This window comes from Poecilia reticulata, chromosome 20 (assembly GCF_904066995.2).
Source record: "Poecilia reticulata chromosome 20, P_reticulata-male-v2, whole genome shotgun sequence".
Lineage (NCBI taxonomy): Eukaryota > Metazoa > Chordata > Actinopteri > Cyprinodontiformes > Poeciliidae > Poecilia > Poecilia reticulata.
Genome location: NC_088849.1, coordinates 18,233,016 through 18,254,167, shown reverse-complemented (window position 1 = coordinate 18,254,167; position 21,152 = coordinate 18,233,016). Strand labels below are relative to the sequence as shown.

Below are 21,152 nucleotides of genomic sequence, written 5' to 3'. Positions count from 1 at the left end.
TATAATGAAAAGAAGGAAACTCCAACAAAGAGAATGGCGCATCATTCAAGCAAACGTGCTTTTTGAAAGGTAAAAGCTGAAATGGAAGGACATCATTCTAATGCACAGCTTTTTTTTTTTTGTGGTTTGTATTACTGGAAGAAGTGATTCCCAGGAAACGTTATGCAGAAGCTCTACGTTTAATCAAAAGGGATAAGCACAGAGCATGTCTTGTTTTTTAAGTAAAGGTTGTCAGGATTTTCATTTTTGAAACAAAAAGATAAAGGGTAGTGGAGACAAAGGAACGAACAAAAACAATGCATATCTGTAGACTTTTGTGCATCAGCCTGCATCTTACAAGCACAGAGGTCCGTTTTCCTCAAGACGGCATGAACCGTGATCCTGGCAGTACATTGGAGGGCACTCTGCAAAACAAAGCAAATTCACATTTGCAAATATAAACAAGCAAAATATGCTGCGATTGTTGATGTCTGTCCTGAATAACTTTACTAGATGTTCAAAAACGTTTAATACCTTAACACAGCTTTAAAATTATGCACAACTTTCTCCTTGACCTAACAGCTGTGTTCCTTGGTCTTCATGGCACACAGAAACATGGGCGTAAATCCCGAGGGGGTCGAGGGGATCCCCCCGCCCCAATTTGGAAAAATCCAGAATGGTCCCCCCAAAGAAATCATAAAACATACCTTTGTGCTTAAACAATATCAATATAAAAAGGCAATAGAGACAAAGAATGAAGTAAATCTGCCATTTCGCTAAGAAAAAAAATAAGGATGAATTTTTCCCTGTTTATGGTCCCCCTCCCCAATAATCAGGTGGGATTTACGCCTTTGCACAGAAGAGCTGGATTTAGATTTAAAAAAAAAAAATCAAGTGATTTCTGATTGCTCTGGATGCTCCTAGATTATTAATCATATGAAAACTAGATATAATCTATGAAGATTATTCTTTGCACAAACAATCTGAAAACTTGTGCTGTCAAAAACTGCTTCATCACTTCAATTTTGTTTTTGTTGGTGACTGATTTATTTGCCAGTGTTATAAGGCTTAACCAGCGCTCTGAAATAACTCAGGTACAGCACTGCAAACACAAAGATAAATAAAAAAACTCTTCATAAGTCTGTAGAAGCATAATGTAGGGCCATTTTAAAAGACTAAAATCAACTTAAAATAAGAAATATAGAAGAATAAGGGATGAACCCTGGACATTTGCCAAGTCTCAGATGGTTGAAAGTGTTTAGTTTTCAGTCGAAAATTTCCACATGTAATTTCTCTTTGATATATGACAAAAGAGTTACTGCAGCTAGACTTTAGATTAGATTAAATTAAACTAGACTAGATTAATACATTTTAATTGCTAACATTACAAGTTTTGGTGAATTCTCAAATAATCTGCGACACTGAATGTATGCTGTACATTAAAATCTTTGCAAAGCTGCAGGTTTGAAGTAAGCAGGCATGAATGAAGTTTTAGCAGCATTTAAATTGAAAGTGATGGACGCCCCATGAGTGTATGGACACAAACAGAACATAGGTGTGTGATCTGTCTCAACGAAGATGATGAAATGTTTTAAGAAAATGTGTAAAGACTGACATCAAAGCTCGAAAAGAAGTTAATGAAAAAATAAATAAATAAATAAATAAAACCACTTATATAATTGCAGACTTCAGAAAAGATCGGCAAAAGAAATGCACGGCTAATGCAGTCATTTCCACCTTGAGTGTGTACAGGCAGAAGTGAGGTCATTATAATTTCACAGTTGATGCAACCTGTGACATGACGGGACGTCGTAGAGGCAATTAACAGCTAAAAGAAAGCACGTTACCATGGCAGCTGGACTCGTCTGAGTGGAACGGCTGACAGTCGGCGGAGCGGTCGCAGCGCATGTGAAGCGGGACGCAACCGGGCCAACTCTCGCACACGAGCTCTCCCGGCTCACACTGCAGCAACGCTGGTGAAAAGATGATGACACACGAGAAGAATGAACTGAACAGAAAGAAAGAAACTGGGGCAGTAAAAGTCAATGTTTCTAATCACTGAATCCAATCTGCTGGCAGTTCTTTTGTTTACTTCTGTATTTTGTTCAGCAATTGAGACTGATAGTATTGTGAAAAGCCTTCAGAAGACGCAGTGAGCGTTTTTTTATTTTTATAAAAATCTAAAGGAGAGCTCATATTTCTCCACTTCTAACTTCTCTCTCTGCTGATTTCTGAGTGGAATTTTAAATTCTTCGTTTGTACATTTAGAGGTCTGAATCACCAAGCTCCACCTTGTGCTGGAGATTTATGAACTCGTTTTTTGTTTTTCCCAGACTGCGGGTTTGCTGGTGGGTCCTGGCATTTTTAAAAGCAGAGAGGGAGTCACATCATTCACTTCTTAGGTTTCTCCAGATTAGGCTGAAAGCTTTCTTTCTTTTTTTTTTTTTAGGTAGATTCGCTTAAACTAAGCTGCTGGGGAGCATAGTGGCCATTTTTCCTGACCTTGCTGTTTCTTCCAATATGCGTTATCTACAATTGTTGCTGTCATAACTTTTTGTTCTGTAGAGTCTGTTTCTTTCCATGACAAAGTAATAAAGTTGGTCAAACTAATCATAATAGTCTAATAACTGCTCTTCATTCATGCACACACACTTTAACATAGTGAGATCTGACGCAACATATGCATGTATATCAGTTTTTCTGAGTTTCTGATTTTCTTTTCATCTCTCAACATGCATGGTGGGTATAAAATTATTATTCTGAAAACGTATAAACATTGAATTTTTTTTTATATAAAAAGGAAATTATTTATAGTTACAGCCAAAGGTTTGGTCTGTCTAATGGTTTTTATATCATGTTTTCATTTGTGCAAAATAAATAATTAACAGTTTAATGTTTCCCAGAAAGCCTTTTTTTCAGAGGCTGGACTCTGTAGCTGGTATTAAATTCTCACAGTAACAAAAATACAACAGATTCATAGTATTTACAGAAATTTTACATGCAGATGTTGAACATAGACTAATTACTTCTGATCCAAAAATAAAAGAAACATTAACGGATTTTAATTCTGATGGCATAAACTGAAGCTGAAACATGAAACTAACATCCGCTGAATTTAATATTAGTTTTCGTAAAGGTGCAAAAAGTGTGGCGCTCTTCATTCAGCCAGCTCACCAGCAGTCTGCAGCAACAGTTTGAAAGAGAAATCATCAGCTTACTCTATCATGTGAACAGACTGGTTGCTCTGGCACTTTCTCAGTAATCTTATTAAAAGGATTTTTAACCAAAACAACAACAAGGCAAACAATTTTAGCACATTTAAAATCGTTGCTGTTCAAAATCTTGACATAGGTAAACCGCCCATGTCTACTTGACATTGCAATACAGTTTGACATGAATCCATCCAGTGTAATGTAGATTAAGAAGACGTTTTAAACATGCAACTCTTATTGTGAAAAACTGACAATGAGTTTTCAAGAAAATATTGAATTTGTTAGAACTACCCCTTTGTAGAAAAGAAATTCAAGAGATTATTAAATAATTCGCAAATAAATGAATCTTTTTTTCATATTTATTTCCCCCCTGCAAACATTAATTATCACAAAATGTCTTAAAGAACTGCAGTAGATGTTTCCAAATAACAACGTGACCATAAACTCACGGCAGCTGTGCTCATCCTCTCCATTGGGGCAGTCGTAAACTCCATCGCAGCGCAGTAAGGCAGGGAGACACCGAAGGTCCGAACACTGGAAATTCTCGTCGGGACAGTCGCCCTGAGGAGGAACGGTTCCAGGCAGGGCAGTCGGGCAGCGCTCTTCATCAGATTGATCCGTGCAGTCCGGAGAGCCGTCACACCACCAGGTCTTTGGGATACACTGGAACGAGTGCGTGCACTGGAACTGGTCAGCGTCACAGGTCAAAGGCTGAGGAGTTAATGGTCCTGGGATGGAGATACACGTAAATGTAAAACTTAATCTACTTTATTGATTTTTTTTTTTTGCTTACACAAATTAAACATCCTTCCCTGGGGAAACTCTGATGGCTGCTTGAAACAGAAACAGGATTTTTTTTTTTTCTTTAGGTTTTCAAAGTCTTTGGAAAGTCAGTTGAGAGAAGTGAAGAGTGAGCAGAGAGGTGAGGCTGAGGAAACAACACAATATAAATGTAATTGCTTTTCCTCCAGTTGTGCTAGCTCTCAGCAATGACCTGATCTCCAGAGTGAATTTATACGGACCTACAGGGCAACAGGCTGCACTGACTCTCTCCCCCTCTCCCCGAGGGTTCGCCTTGTTTATGAGGAAACCCAGGAATGGAGGGTGGAACGTCAGAGCACAAAGGGAAAGGGAGAAGCTGGAGAAGGTGAAAACGGGAGGAAATGAAAAATGAGGGCAGTAGTAGAAGCGGAAGAAACCAGGAGAGGCAAAATGAGAGAGCAAAGAGGCCAAATAAAACTTTAATATCTTTTACCTCCGACCACACACTCTGCTGTGTACGAGATATCGTCCAGGGCGATGTCCGTCCACATGTCTCCACCCACCTCCGCCTGGAAGGTCACTCTGAAATCTTTCGTGTTAGACAGGATGACGTTGGCATATGTCCATTGGTTTCCATGGCTTTCAGTAGTGGCCCACATAAGCAAAGGTGTCCCATTAGGTCCAACGGTATAAACCTAAAGTATTGGGGGACATGAGGTTAAAAATGTATTGTACTACATTGGTAATACATTTGATCAAAGAGAACCCAATGTGATGAAGAACCTATTAGTTGGTGGAGGAAGCTTGATGCTTTTAATAATATAAAGCAGTAATAATATAACAAATGACCCTTTGTGTTTGTTGTGTCTTAGTCTCCAAAATGTTCCTGATTCAACACATATCTGCAGATATAGTAGTTTCCCTTTATATTTCCAATATCCTTTTTGCTTCTCAACTGGTTACTTTATGCCCTGACATATTCTTTCTTTCAAAATCTTCTTGGCTTTCCAAAGGTCTAATAAGGCTTCTTTTTCAGATATTTATTTTTTGAAGATAATCTGGCTAACAAATATGTCCAGAAAAAGACAAATGTGACTAATTAAGTTTGTAAGTGGAGCTGCTTGAAGCCTTTATTTGAACATTTTTCGGTGAATATGCACTAATTGGCAGACAGCAATGTGCAAAGTTGGCTTCAATCAAACAAAACATACATTTGTGATAAATTAAAGATTTTTTTTAGTAATTTTTGGTGACAGGATCACCTTCAGAGTTCCCATTCTGGGCGAGCCGTACATGAAGAACCAAAAGCGCAGGTGACATAGACCGATGCTGGCAGGAAATGGGGTTGTCGTCGTCACCTTGGCAACATCACCCTCCCTCTGAGTGGCTGAATCTATGTACAGAAAGTTTCCACCGCCATCTACGGAGATAGATGCAATCAATGTAACATTCATGTAAGCTAGGACTTAAAAGATTTCACAAAAGCCGTCCTGTTTCAGCTCCACTGACAACAAAACAGGGTATGTTTGGACAGGAAAGGATTGCTGTGAAATGGTGATGCCTGCAGCCAAATACTGCAGAGAGCTTCTTCAGCTCGGCTACACTGAGAGATGAAACAGCCTCTGTGCAAAGCCAGAACAAAGTGGGAGTTTTCCACATGAGTTAGGAGGAATTTAAAGTCATCACAACCCACAGCGGACAGCAAACCCTTCTCCCGCCCACAACACTTGATCCTCCTGTGGCTCAAAAACAAAACAAAGAAAAAAAAAAAAAAACACCCAAAGACTGTTGTCATAGATCAGCTCTGCACACGTGTTGATCCAGCTTATAATGTGACTACAGGAAGACCACACAATCGCTGTCCTTGTTTTCAACTTTACTGATGTGCCGCAATGAAGGGAGCAAGCAATGAATGAGCACATTCATCTTTACAGTCAATAAAAACAGTTTGGCCTGCAGAAGGTGATTAAAGTGTTAAGAGTTGCAACTGGAAACAGATTTGTCTCCAGGTTTATCGTCCAGGAGGTAAAACAAACAGGATGTGATATAACGAGTAAACAGTATCTGTGCAATCAAGAACGATTTTACCTTTCTGTATAAGAACCACAATAAAGAAGCCTCACATTTCCCTCTAAACCACGAGAAGCATAGCATGCAAGCTAAGGAGCTTCCTCCCACGCCTGGCGGTGGCTGATGGAAGTGGAGTAAACAACTTTCCAGAAACAACAGCAAACAATATTGTATTCTTTTATCAACCAGAGGTCCCTGCAGATGTTGTCAGCTAAAGCACTGAGATGAGAAAAAGAGAGAATGATGTGGCAGATAATGAATCTCTGTTTGCCGAGTACAAGTTAGCGTTAGCACTAAGCAACTTCACAGCAGCTTCTTACACAAACAGCAGCAAAGAACAATTCAAAAGCATTGAAGGATGAAGACAGAAATAAACAAAAGATCAGAAACCAATTTACATGTTTACATGTAAAGCCTACATCAGTGCTACGGTATAGCTAGTCTCAGTAGGAAGTTAGAAAAGTGGCACGATTTCTCTTCCTCATGAGCTTCGAAGTTGTAGCATTATTTCTGAGTCATTATTGACATTTTCCATGTGGCAATCATTTAATTAGACTATTTCTGTTTTAGTATGGTTCTTGTTTGCTTTAAAAAGCTCTTGCATTAATTATCCCTCTCCTGCCAGCTATTGAGGGATGCCAAGGCTGCTACTGCTAATGTTCAATTGGGATAGTATGATGATTAATTGTCTGCTGATGAAGACTCTTAGTCTTAGACTCTTAGTACCAAATGCAACCATGGTAAGTTTTCTTCCTAATATGTAATATAGCATACCACGCAATTTATCATGACAAGAAAAGAAAACGTGCTCCTTCCTTTTTTATGTAAATCATTTGTTTGTGCTGCTCATTTTATCATCATCTCTGCAGAAGACAAACAAGGAACAAACTAGAAAATACTGAAATTCAGGTGGAAAAAAAAAATTCCACCTGAGTACAGTTACATTTTCTTATGTAGACCAAACTAACTGTAACCTTTTTATTAGAACAAAAATACATAGAAAGCATAAACAAGGCCAGCTTCTTTTAAGCTCTGTTTAACTCTGACTGGTTTTCATCTGGATGTTTCTGTTAACCCTGCCTTCACAGGCTCCTCTGAAGTTGTTGTTTCCCAGCTGCCAAGTTGCAAGTACAAAGACACTGCAGAGCGCTGCCAGAAAGCCGCAAACATCGAGGGTGTCGGGGAAAACAGATGTTGTTGTTTTTGTCGTTTTGACAGAATTAATAATATTTCGGTGCAAAGCACCAAACAATAATGCCTGGTCTGGTACTGGGACAACTTCTGAGTAGATTGGTTGGAAAATTAAGAGAGCAGATTTTGGTGGAAATCTGAGTGAGGTTTTATTACATTCAGGTAGAGTAATAAAACAAATCTATTACCACATCCCATCTTTCATTTGTACAATATAGTATTTACAACTCTACAGATATGTTCTGTATTAACAATGGTTTGAAGGAAAATGAGGCTTTGACCTATGAGTTCAGTTTAAAATGTTATTAAATAATGGTAAGACAACAAACATGGCAGAGTCTTGAAAGTCATTCTCAGTCTTTTTGGACGGCTCTAGTATCCCTGAAACGTACAAAGCAAAACTCCAATCAAGCAGATAATTTCTACAACAACCTATCAAGATTATTCTGAGCTTTCACTATTCCACTCTACTAAACTACTGCTATATGGTTTTGATCCTTTTTTTTTTTTTAAGAAAACATGGCTAATAAAGCATGCTTTTCTGTACATATGCAGACCTGGACTGTGGTCAGACTGAGGTCCAACTCCTGTCTCTGTCTTGTGGCCGATCCTCCAGTCAAAGTCATCGTCAGGGTCCTGAGAGAGCTGACAGATCTGCTCCCACCTGTCGTCCTCCATGTTGAAGTCACAAGCACCCGGTGAGCCAAATATGTAGTCTAGAAGTAAAGAAAGATAACAGAAAAGTAAGAAACAAGTAATGAAAGCAGCTATTTGTCTTTGCTCTGATGGACTCATTCTCACCACCAAATAAAAATAATTTCCTCTTTTCACTTACCACAGTCCTTCTCATCTGATTCATCGGCACAGTCGGCCTTGTTGTCACACACCAGGTGGGACTCTATGCAATGGCCGCTCTCACACACAAAGTCTGTGACTGCAGGACAACTACCTGGCTCCACAGCGCCTGAAACACAAATGGGAGGGAGGGAGGGAGGGAGGGAGGAAGGGAAGCAGGCGAATGGGAGGGAGGGAAGGAAGGAAGGAAGGAAGGAAGGAAGGAAGGAAGGAAGGAAGGAAGGAAGGAAGGAAGGAAGGAAGGAAGGAAGGAAGGAAGGAAGGAAGGAAGGAAGGAAGGAAGGAAGGAAGGAAGGAAGGAAGGAAGGAAGGAAGGAAGGAAGGAAGGAAGGAAGGAAAGACAGAAAGATGGAGTATTTTTTTCTTGTTTTTTCACTCGTATCCAGACTCGCAAAACACTGGAATCACATTTTGTACTTTTAAAAACTGCATGCGGACACTGGGTGAAGGAAAGAAAGGCAAATCTGCACTATACTCCTCAGTCTGAATGTTTGTGAGCTGTTAAACTTCAAAAATAGAGCATTTAATGAAAACCATGATTGGGGAGTTAAACTTCCTGGAGGTCAGCAGGAATAAACCCATCACAGAGTAAACTGAAAAACCATTTCGGCTTCCATTTGAAGTTGATGGAGACTTGTGTGTTTGAGTAATTTGCTTTTGGACAGACAGATTGTCTGCTTGTCAGTCTTTGCATACGCTCCCCTCTGTGTGTTTTGATGTATGTCTCAACTGAACCAGAGGTCAGTATTTATTCCTCCTCCCCCCCATAAGTGTGTTTATGCCTGTGCTTCAGACAGAAACGGCCTTGATAGAGCAGGACGTTGACCAGCCTCACGTCAGGTCCAGTTTAATGTAGAGCATCTGTCTCGGACACAATCATCGACCGTAGCCTGACAGCAAACGTCAGCGCTGAAAAATGCTTCCCTTCAACACTCACCAGCTCTCCGGTTTTCCAGAATGCACTTCATTCCAAAAGCTGTCAGCTGGTGCAGTCGTTAAATATGTTCACTTACAAAGATTAGGAAAGATACTTTTAAATTAAAAAGGGCGAGGAAATAATATAACTCATTTTTAATTTTTTAATTTTTATTTTAAAGTTTCTATGTCATTTGCCCTACTTTTTCGGGCAGGTCGGTATGTTCTCATTCCTTACTGATAGAAAACTCAGTTCACTGTGGATAATATTGCAGTTTATAATGGCAGATGTTAAAGTGCTGTGGTTCTTGGGTTTTTTCTTAACATTCTCAAAAATTGAATTAAATCTTATGAGGGCAGTTTGGATCTTCTTTCAGACATGTGTGTTTGTTTGAAATGATGAGCTTGAAATCTGCCGTTCCACAAATATTTGCCAACATGGCCGGTCCAATTGTTCATTTTCTCAATCCAATGTGAGTGAAACTGCCAGCTACAGGCAAAACGTGTTTACTGACGGGAAATTAAAGGGGCTTCACCTTGAAATAAAAGATGATGTAGAACCACTTTCTGAAACTGTTGGTGGATGCGTAAACAATTGAAACCTCACACTTAAAAGCTTTAAACAAAAAGACAACCATTTCTTTCTTACTGTCTGACATTAAAGTCGACTTAATGTTTTAGGTTGTGGATGTTGGCTAAATTCCAGATAATGAAAGAGAAAACTTCTTAAAATTACGTGCTTCAAATTTGATATACACTCAGATTACTATGACTTATAGCAATTTTGGTAAGTGTGGAGAGCCAAGATAAGAAGAGAACTGCGGACCTCCACCAGCCTGGTTAGTTCTTATGTGCAATTTCCAAGTGGATAAAAACAAACAATTACACAGAAACGGTATCACGTAACACCCACTGTAATCTCCAGCCTTTAACGGGCAAAGTTTGTCTGATTTAATATGGGTTTCCACTGTATTTGAGTTTATATGTCTAATTTCCACCCTGTGTGAATTAGATGAAATCAACCGTTAGTCTAAACTTGTTCACGCAGATGTTGTTCTTAAAATTCATTGCGCTCAGATAAATGATTAAAAGCCACAAATTATGATGCAGTTTATATTTCAGACTTGTCACTGTGTGTTAGAAATAACAATGAATCAGACACATTCAAAAGTGAAGTACTTCCCCTTTGTGTTAAAATCAACTAGAAGTTATGCTTTTAGCATAACTTCTAGTTATGCTAAAAGCCCCCATTTCTTGAGGTGCTGAAAACTAGTCATCCTGATCACTTTGCCAGGTGGCCCCCAAAGAAATCTCTTGTCCATTTTCCTGGTCAAGTGCCAAAAGTTTAAATATTTTCAATATGCTACGCTCACTGCCAGAAAGCTTACAAAACACCATTGTTTTTTAACAACTGGACAGAAAAGGTCATCATCCCAGAAGATCTCAGCAGGGTTGTCTGAGATAACGCTCATCACTTACTCGGAGCACAGTCGATGTACTCCAGGTCATCCAGGGCAGCTCCTCCGCTCAAGTCTCGGGAGCGAATCCCCTCGAAAATCACTTCAAAGTTCCTGAGGTTCCTCAGGGGCACCACCGCTTGGATCCACTGGTTTCCCTGATGTCCCGTTTTATTCCACATCTCAATTAAGCTGTCCTCCGTCTGCAGAGGAGAAATGACAAAGGATACACCATGTGGCAGCGTTTCACATTCTCCTCTGGTTTTTAACAAGAGGTTTCAAAGCTGCTGCAGTGATTACTGACAGAACTTCATCCTTCAAAACGCAGAGTCACAAGTCCACAGGGGATATTACTGAGGAAAAATGAGCTAAAAGTACGTTCTGGACTGAAGGCTGCTGGGAAACAGTGGACTTCATCTAAGAGGAGTTATTAAAGTCTCATTAACATAACATGATTGTAATAAGTTCAACGCCTGAGAGCAACTTTTCAGACTAAAAAAAATGCTCCGAGTTATGTCGACGAATTTGCTTCATACCACATATGAAACATATTAAGTACAAATTAGAATGTATTTTTCTGAAAGTCCACTCAGTTTTTTCCCATGATGCTACAGCTCAGGCACTAAATCATAGCTAAAGTGATTTTGAAACAGGTTATGTGGATGCAGTTAACTATAAGCATAAACAGCATCAGTGACACTTACAAACACGTGTTTTATTACAAATACACTGTTCTGACCTCTGGACTTACTACGGCAATAAAGAGGCAATAAAAGGCTTTTATGCTATATTAAATTTGTATATAACAACATTCTGAGTTATAGAACTTAATTAATTGGCAAATAGTCATTTTTATTGGCTTCTTAATGCACATAAAAATAAAACTGATTGGTGTAATCAGTCTGTTTATAGGCCAAAAGACACTTGATGCTGATCCTCTTATTGTTTGCCATTACTTACCAATTTCCAGGAAGTGCCCAGAAAATAATTAAAAAATATATTATTATTTATATAATGCTTTAGTTGTGCAACTAGGCTTCATTTTTTTCTACTTGGGAAATGACTGCATATAAGGTAGGAACTTTAGGTTCCCTCTGAATGGCAAAACCAGACATCCCATTCCACTCAATCAATAAGTATTGGATAATAAAATCTGTTAAAAGTCAATGATAGTTAACAGAGCTAAAATAAAATTAAAATCACAATCTAAATAAAAAAAGAACACCATCAGTAATATTGATGGGGCAGAGTATAATTCTCTGTACTGTGTTTTTTTTCTGATATCACTGATAACTACAGAAACATTTTTTTAAGCATGCTTCAGAGTAGAGAATCAGTTTCAGCAGTGAAAAATGTTTAACTACTGCAGACAGAAACGCTCTAATATAAAAAAATAAAAAATAAAACATGATTTTACACTTGCTGAATCTGAAGTTGCAAGAAGTGACCAGAGGCTCGACTGCAGTGAGACGAGTTCTGGTCTAATATGCTGGGGGGGGGGGGAACACACACACACAGAGGACAAGCAAAGTCACACTCTACTCTGCAGCTTGAAAGCATATTAAAATGCACCCTTGGGTGAGGCTTGTCCCCTCTGCTCTGAAGCCCTGACTTGAAATAATCTTGTTACGGCGAGAGTAGAGCACAGATTAATAGGTAGAGTTACAGCAGGACTTATTGAGATTTATGTCAGGGAGTAACGACTCAATCTATAAAAATAGCCCTAGAGCAACGGACGAATATACCATGATAGCTCTCACTTAAAGCCTGTTTGGCATATCGGTCGAGGCATTCATTTGATTGCTTTGAGTCTTCGCCTCCTGAGCTTTCAGTTAGGGCACTGCAATCACAAATTTGGTTTAGAGCGCAAATATGTCGCAATATGTGAAACTCATTCTGATGGGTGAACCAGAAACAGAACAAAGACACAAAGTTGTAATTTTATAGAAATGCTTATGTCATTGAAATTTAAATGCGGTAACCATTGAGCTAAAATCCAATTTATATTCATGGCCTCTTTCATTTTACTGAACTGCTGGGAGCTGTTTTTTCTGAATGAATATTTTTCTTCTTGACCAAATGAAACAATATCAAAACAAGGAGGAGACGCTACCTTGCTTTTTTTCCTCTTAAGGTAATTGTAGGGTTTTGTTTCAGGTCAGAACATGTTTAATTGATCAGAGTTGTCATGTAACATATATTACATGTATGGGAGAGAGTATACTCTCTTGGCGTTGACTAACGGCTCTCTGTAATGTCAGCCCACAAAAACCGTCTAAAACAATGTAAATCTGCAAAAGAAATATACCATTGCTGCACAATATTTCACTGAATTGTAAATTCTTTGAAGATTAAAATGAGATTTTCAGATGAAGGACAACATAGGAGATTGTAAGTTGATACAGTGCCTAGTTAACTATTCACACTAATTAATGTTTTTTGTCACCACAAGATACTGTAAAGAAGCAAAAAGCTGATCTCCTTTTTTTCTGGCCATCATGTAGGTAAGTTCCAAAAAACAGCAGAGGTATTATTTTCATTTTTCTTAATTGGAGATTTAGTTAGCTGATGTGCTTAAACTATTCTAAACTAATTTTCACACCAGTTCTTGTTAAGGGTGAGTTGGCACAACACTGTCCGATCCCATGGTCTTCAGCATATTGCATCAACATCAGGCTACTCTGTTTGCATGCTTTGCTTTTAGCGTTATTCATTTATCCCTGAGTGAATGCCAAAAGTATGAATTTAATTGCTTGTGTCTCATGTCTTTTGTGCAAGAGAAAATACAAAAGACAGTGCCTTTCTGCTGAAAGGCAGAATCTGAATTATGGCACCATTAAATAACGTATTTTCCCAGTGATCGTAACTTACAAGAAACAATAGTCTTTTATCTGCAGAGGAGTCTCCCTCCCTTTTTCTTTATTTCCAGCCGATATTTCCATTTCACTCTGTGACATCGGCCCTGGTACTTGATGACGAATGACTATTAAGAGCAAACCAGGGATCTGGTGTAACAAACTGGGCTCTTAGCAAATTTCACAGGGGACCCACCTGCAATGCTTGCATGTAGGCTTTATTGCTGTAAAACGTGGGCGTGTGTAAGTTTGTATTCATGCTGCAGTTACAAGCCAGTGAATTATGAAGGCTATAAATGTGCAGTAATGTTATACATGAAAGCACAATGCAATATTATGTAAGTGTTAATGGCTTTGAACCTGCAAGGTCACACATTCACCTAATGTCACATAAGAGCTTAAAGTTACACTGAAAATCCGATCCCCCCCTCCTACACACGCACAACAGCTTGACTAATTAATGCCGATTTCTAAACTTTACACCTTCACCCACATGATTTACTGGCTTCTTTTAATATCCCCAGCAAAAGGCTAAATCTACCTTTTTCCCTCCGTATGCAAGAGAGGAACAGATGTAAAATGGTCCACAGACATTCATCATCTCCTGCTTCTCATGCAGTCACATAATCAATAATGAGAGCCACAAAACCTGGTGCAATAACTATTAAATCCCGTCATTTAAATTTCTAATATCCTACCACATTATGCTTTAAGGAAGAATCAATCGCACAAAGGGCTTAAAACAGCTGCATTTTAAAAGAAAAAATGTATAAATAAATATAATGACTGAATAAAATAGATATAGATTTTAAAAGATATGAACCTTTTTTTTTTAAACTTCTGGTTTTCAGTCAACCTCAGACTTTTATTTTTATGCATTTCATTAGCCAAAGTTGACAAATATGTAAAAAAAAAAAAAACGCGTCTTTCTTTTATGATTTTTTTTTGGGTTTGTTTTGGGCATCGGAGAGGATCTTCAACATCCACTGATCACACACTGGTGAAAAGACGATCCACCATCCTCCCAGCACTTTACCAATTTACTTTGAACATGGGATGAATATTTAAATGATTAAAGATAGGCTTCACTGGCTGAGTGTAACCATGGTGATCATGACTGAAATCAATTAAATTCTTCCTTTCTTGTCTGAACCAAAACTCGCTCCACCTTGATCAGCAGCCGGATGGTCCCTGTGGCCTTATGGGAAAGGTAGTACCAGAAGGACAGCTTGCAGACAGCGCTTGACTCTTTCCAAACAGAACTCCTTATATGAGCTTTGTCGCCTTTCAGTCCCACCGGAGTGGCCTCCAGGTAGACAAAATGGCCTGGAAGGTAAGAGAAGATAAGACAAGATGAAGGAGAAAAGTAACAAGATGAGATTTTTAGAATCTATTACAGCCACTGCAAAAATTGTGGCAAGGTCAAGGAGACTGAAGGGGTCGGGAGGGGGGGAGGATTGAGGGCTAAAGGTCACTGCGTAATCATGACCACATCTTTTAATGTGCCACTGGCTTTTGTAAAAGGGTAGCTCAAGGTTATTTTGTTAAGGGAAATCCATAGAGAAAGAAGGAACGTTTTAACGCAGCTGAATTCAAATGAAAAGAAAGCATCTGGGAGCAACATCTTTCTGTCTGAAAAAAACATCTGTGCACTGCTTCAAATTACACACTTTTACCTGTGCCTTGAATGATTTACAGAGCATTTTTCTGCTTTATTGCTTTGCAAGAGTAAAAGTGATCGTCACTTTCTTTTATTTGACTGTGCTAATCTTTCACTTGCAGTCATTTACAATTATACCCGGGACCACGCTAACAATGATTTCACAAATTACCTGGCTGTCAGTAGCTTCAAGTCTGAATTTTTCTTCTCCAAAACACAACCACTTTTCTTTTCTAAAGAGGCAGGAATTAGCAGATGCTGCTGTAACGACTATCATACTTTTCTGGGATTCTCCTCTTCGGGGATAAAGGATAATTTAAAAAAAAGCAGGTGTTATAAAATCACAGATGGGAGGAACCTCAATTGAGGTTTACAAATTGCAAACTGAGAGTCGCTCCAGTTTGAATCAACTGATTAGTTTTCCAGAAAACAGAAAGCAAATGCAGGCTCTGCTGGGAGAGCGTGCAAAATCTAGCAGGTCTGAAAAACTCACATTAGTGCTGAGCATCACTCTACCATGTTTGTTAAATAACCATAACAAGACTTTGATTTTGATGGTGCTCTAGGTAGTAGGTGCATCTTTCTTTTTCCTTTTTAGCTTTAAAGCACAACGAGAAAAGTAATCAGGAAGGAGTGGTAAGATTAAATCAAATCATTTCTTGGTTGGCTTAAACACATAACCTGTTATCTGATGCAATATTACATTTACATTATAAAATATACTTTTTTCAGCTAATGCCAAATACTGTTGAACTAGTCTGATTGTGACCTGTATTTCTTTAGTTGCTTTTAACTACAATTAGTATTTGTGGTTAAAAGTAACTAACCTAGGCTAAACGCACACCAATTTATGTTTGTAACGTAAGTTTGTTTGTGGGTAAAATCATTTTAAAAAATTACGTTTTGAGATTAGACAGACTAATTTGGATAAATTACAAGCATCTGCTGTGTGCTACTTTTGAGCTACAAAGACCCAGCAGATAGCAAGCTTTACTATTCATTTGGGTTATTACAACGCACCTTTTCAACGAGATTTCAGCTCTGAATCAATAATCCGAGTTTCCATTTCCAGAAAATTCACATACTGTGAAAAAGCTCATTGACTGACTTCGTGATTTGAATCAAACTGTAAAGATACATCACCAGAAGACATCAGATTTATTTTTGAAACAATATTCTAGCTCTAACAAATGGAACCACATACCGCTGTCATCCATCAGCGTGTGGTCATACGGCGGCCGTATGCTTTGAACAGATCCGGTATCGAGAGCCCAGTCGAAGTTATCAGCCAGTGAACTCTTCCAGCCACAGCGGCCGTTCTCAAACGAGCAGGAGGTGCCACAGTCCTCCTCGTCCGTACCGTCGCTGCAATCGTTGGTGAAGTCACACATCTGCTCTGGAGTGTAACAGCTGCCTTTTCCACAAACGGAAGCCCCTGGAGGACAGAACCCTGGAAAAGAAGACAATTCAACATATTTCACGAGTTGATATGTTTGCAACCAAAATTAGCTTTCTGTGAAGGTCAGTCTCTGGTCTGACTAAAGACATTCTGTGTCGGTATTAGATGTGAGGAGCAAGGTAGTCTATTTCTGCCTGCATGCAAGATATTTAAGTTACTACCAGGTCAAAATATCAGAAAATACTAGCGATATCCAAGATGCAGCCATGCATGATGAGAGATACTATTAATAAAGTTTGCTTTCAGGTGAAAAATGTAGCAAAATCCACATAGCAGTCTGGTAATGAGACTCACCCAGCCGAAGTTTATATTCAGTAGAATAATGAGTTTCACATCAACAACCTTGAGAACAACAGAACTGAATATATTTCATGGGATTTAATTTCACCCCTGACTTCAAAGGTCATAAGATAATTTAACACAAAAATAATAGACGCTGTTCCCCTTTTTTCTATTTGTCATTTTTGCAGGCAGCCTTGCAACAGACAGCAATTTCGGTGACTGTAGTTAAAATGTTCATTGTAAAACTGTCAAATTTCACATCTAAGGTTTTGGAAAAGAAACAGAGAAATCTGGATTCTAAAGAAGCAACTTTGTGCGTTTCACAAGATTAAACAGCATCCCAGCAGTGCAGTAAACCCTTAAGGGCACCCCTCTGCACACAGAGCTGTAGTTTCCTTAAGAAGCTTAGGAAGGACACAGGAGCATGGGGCTCTGAGCTCAAATCACTGTATCATTGATGGCGATACTTGGAAGGGGACGGTGGTGGGGGATCTGCTTCTTTTGGAGCCAAACATTCCAGCAGGGTCAGCGCTTAGCCTTAGGGTGGGGGAAGTGTTAGAAAGGAAGAAGGGTGGTCTCTGTAATTAAAGGAGAAAAAAGGGGTATAAGTCCTTCCTAATCCTTTGTTCCTCTTGAGGTGCACAGAACCAGAAGCAATGTGACCCAACAAAAGAAACACAGGAAGCCAGGAAGAGACAGCTCCTGACTCCTGACTGTCCCCTGCCTACAGAACCTGTGAGGGGAATTCAATTAGAGAGAAATCATATTTTTACAAGGAGTTGACTCAGACATCTTCTATATCAGTCACCACTACCCTATATTTGATGCTCTTTTAATGTAACTCATGCAAAAAAAAAATAAAAATAAAAATTGGTATTGGAATCATATTTCTAGATAAATAACTTAAGGGTCATGGTTGGATCAGACACCCTGGGTGACAATCTCTCCCCTAGTGGATGGATTTTAATTGAGCTCTACATTTTGCACAAAAAACGCAACCGAATCATATAAAATAAACTGATTACCCAAAGGATTTTTAATCATCTTTATCTGAACTATATGAACTATGCAGCTTGTAGGTCTCTACATACTTTGCACATGAAAAGACTGCGACGTTAGTCAATTCGTTTTTCAAAACTATCTTCAGTCAGTCAGATTGGAGTGTTTATGAACATCAATATTCAAATGTTGCCACAGATTCTCCATCAAAACTCTGGAATCAATGTCCTGCTGGAAGACAAACTGTCTCAAACTCTTTTGTTTTTTTCAAAGATTACCCAATATTTGGTTTAATTTGTTTGACCAATTATCCTGTCGTGAATTAAATGCATATTCCACAGGATGATGCTGCCACCACCATGTTTCACCACTGGCGTGGAGTAATCAGGGTGAAAATTTTATACAGCCTCCATAGGTCTTTTCATTGCCATTGAGATTATTTTTAAAAGCAATTGGTTTTTCTAGGTTATGTTCAGGGGTGTCAGAGTAGTAAGCCACTGAGATCACATTTTCACCACAATTATTTTATCTAAGTTTAAATTAAGTACACATACTTTTATAAAGCACTATTAGAATAACAAAATACTCATATTACAATGAATACTTTCTTTTAGGGTATGCCAGAGAAAAAAAAGACAGTAGGAGAGACAGTTTTATTGGCACACACCACATCACCTTCTCCTGATGGTCTTCTTCTAATGGTCTTCTTCCAATTATCAGCAAATAAAATGCTTCCAGCAGTTTCATTAAAGTCTGTTTTAACAAGCTGGTAACGGCCTAATAAAACATTAGGTGTGCTATATTATAAAACATTAGGTGTGCTATATTGTTTGATTCAAATGTTCTCGATTTTCTCTGAATCATGTGATGGTATATAAATTGAAGCTGTGGCAGAAAAAGCCCCTGAGGAGTGATAGTCTGTAATTACAGTTCCTGCTGCCTCTTGTCTCATCAGTATTACTGTACATCCTGCCAACACACAGACAGAAAGAGCTGCATTCAGCCACAGCTCTCAATTACTGAGAGGACCATGGATTTTAGCTCCAGTTCAGTCTTTAAGTGATGTTCTCTTTATTACTCTCTTCGTATTTCTTTTCCTTACCTACTATATGTCCTCCAATTTTATTACCAAAATGTGTGAAAAAGTGATCAAAATAGATTTATCTTTCATCTTAGCATAACTTCATATCTTCCTTCTGGCTCTGATTGGCTGTTTTTGACTGGGAGTGAAACATTTCTGCAGATGGCAGTAGGGCCACAGGGAGAAGTTGGAGGAGCACAGATTTGTTGCCTCATATTATACTGTCACAACATAGTGACAATTTTGATAAATATGTAAAAAAAACAAAAAACATAATTATTTTACTTATATGTAAGAGTTACCTACTGCTGCATTAACTCTTTATGTAGCCAGTGATGCTGTCGCCATTCTGAAGACAGACAAAAGAGAAAACCCCATTGCTAAAGACATCCAGCTGATTACAGAGTGAGGCAATAAACTGTGGGTCTGACACTTTTGTAATTACCCAAACTAACATAAAGCTGTCAATACTGTTCTGGGTATAAATGAGAGCACTCCTGAAAAACAAGAAAACGACCAAAAAACACTGGCCGCATTACAGTTTCAATCTTTACTATTTATAAACCCTCCTAATTATCTTTGCTCATATTGAAAACAAAAGCTGGGCAACACATTTAATAGTCCCTCTGTAACTAAATTGACAGAGGCAATAAATCTGCTGCTGTTGTTGTTGTTGTTGTTGTTGTTGTTGTAAGGGTTCCCCATAAAACATGTGAGTAATGTTGGAGAACTTAAATAGGACTGAGACACAGAGTGTGAAAAGATTCATTTACACTACTTGGATGATATTTCCCTACAAAACTTAACAAATTGTTTCATAACGACTGCATAAACCAGATTGTTACTGTGGGAATTTCCCAGCAGTTATAATTCTCCGACTGCCAAAATTTCCCTGGCAAAGCTGATTAAAATCGCTCACATCTACAGAGAATGGAGACCGTTCCTAAAACCAGAAAAAAAAAAAAGAAAAAAGTTTTAATTGGGCTCTTGTGGCATCTTTATCGCGCTAGCAGTAATTTTTAAAATGTGTGATTAGATTGAATATCTGTCCTTGAGGAAACTAAATGTGCAGCTATTAAATGAAAATGTGAACAGTACCAAAGTCAAGGCATGGAAACAGCTAAGTAGTTCAGAAGAGGACTGAGCAACAATAGCAAATGTTTTATTGTTATGTTTTTAGGGGACGGATAACACACTGTTGACTCAGTCTATGAAAACTAAGGTGCCACCTGTAAGGTCTGCAGTTTTCTGTTGTTAAGAAGCGGTCAAAGGTCACAGCTGTTACCTGGAGACATCACACACAGCCAATGTCTCACCGGATTTTATGGAGCTTAATAAAACTCCCTTTTGCAGCAGAGGTTTTTACTTGACACTTATCTGAAAGCACATGCAGCATTAGGGTTTCAATGAGTCTTCCCACAGTAACTCTTCTATGTATCAAGTAATTGCTTTAAGGGCAGCCAACAACCTCAAAAAATATTTCTGACTATTTTAACAAGTATAAGTTTGATTACAGTATGTCTGCCATATCATTCAGTGTGTAGCACGACATTGTCTAACAACTAAACCTTTTTAGTCTCCATGTGTTTTACAGAGGTAAACATGCTGTCCCTACCATGACCGTTAGTAGTGGCAGAATTGTTTTTAGTTCGAACAACCAGAGTTGATTGTCTGAGCTACATAGGGTGTGATCCAATAAAAAAGTCTGTTAGAAGCTTCAAAAAACTTGAGACTGAGACACAGGATCACCTCTGGAAAGACTTGAAGTTTTCTGTTAACAGATGACCTCCAAGATAGTGAAAATATTCAGTCTCTCAATGTGCAAAACCCAAATACTTGGAGGTTGTTCTACAACTTTTTTTTATATTATATAAAGAGATACATTTAAACCATGTATTTTATTTTCAATCATGCATTACTCTGCGTCGATCATTTACATTAAATCGCCCAAAATGTATTCATATTTGTGGTTTCAATAAATAATAAATAGTCGCTAAGTTTTATGCATAAGAATACTTTTGGAATCCACTGCAAGTTGCCACGTTTTAAATGAGCTGCTGTACTCCGGACAGCATGTGATGCAGAAATGACTGATTTAGGCTGACACTCCTAGCAGCTGTCTAGATGAGACAGCGTCACCCTGGCAACAACTCGAAGATGGGGGAAAGATAATCTGCTCATCCAATTCAAAAGAAATGTCAGGGAGTCACACCTGAGAGAAACTCTGAAGACCGAAAGCATTAATTTCACTGATCATGAGAGAAGATTTCCCAATCTAAATCCCCTCTGTCTTTTTTTATTTTCTTTTTTAAAATGTAGTTTCAAAAAGAAAAAGGCTGCATGTTAATTTTAATGTATTCTGAAGTGAACTCTAC

The 21,152-nt window shown here is 38.5% G+C and overlaps 1 protein-coding gene across 5 annotated transcripts in view; it reads right to left on the bottom strand.

Annotated features, from left to right (window-relative positions):
- The window catches only part of malrd1 (MAM and LDL receptor class A domain containing 1), a 45,753-nt gene that overhangs the window by 6,165 nt on the left and 18,436 nt on the right, over positions 1-21,152 (bottom strand). For 4 of the 5 annotated variants that reach the window (XM_081601646.1, XM_081601647.1, XM_008396723.3 and 1 more), the window contains 10 exons: positions 16,161-16,406; positions 14,465-14,622; positions 10,464-10,644; positions 8,050-8,178; positions 7,772-7,930; positions 5,216-5,373; positions 4,447-4,648; positions 3,641-3,919; positions 1,827-1,952; positions 338-404 (listed from right to left, as the gene is read on the bottom strand). In XM_081601646.1, coding sequence (XP_081457772.1) covers positions 338-404; positions 1,827-1,952; positions 3,641-3,919; positions 4,447-4,648; positions 5,216-5,373; positions 7,772-7,930; positions 8,050-8,178; positions 10,464-10,644; positions 14,465-14,622; positions 16,161-16,406 — 1,705 coding nt within the window. Of the gene's footprint in view, positions 1-337; positions 405-1,826; positions 1,953-3,640; positions 4,330-4,446; positions 4,649-5,215; positions 5,374-7,771; positions 7,931-8,049; positions 8,179-10,463; positions 10,645-14,464; positions 14,623-16,160; positions 16,407-21,152 lie in introns of those variants that run through there. The other variant, XM_081601648.1, reaches the window with a different exon arrangement.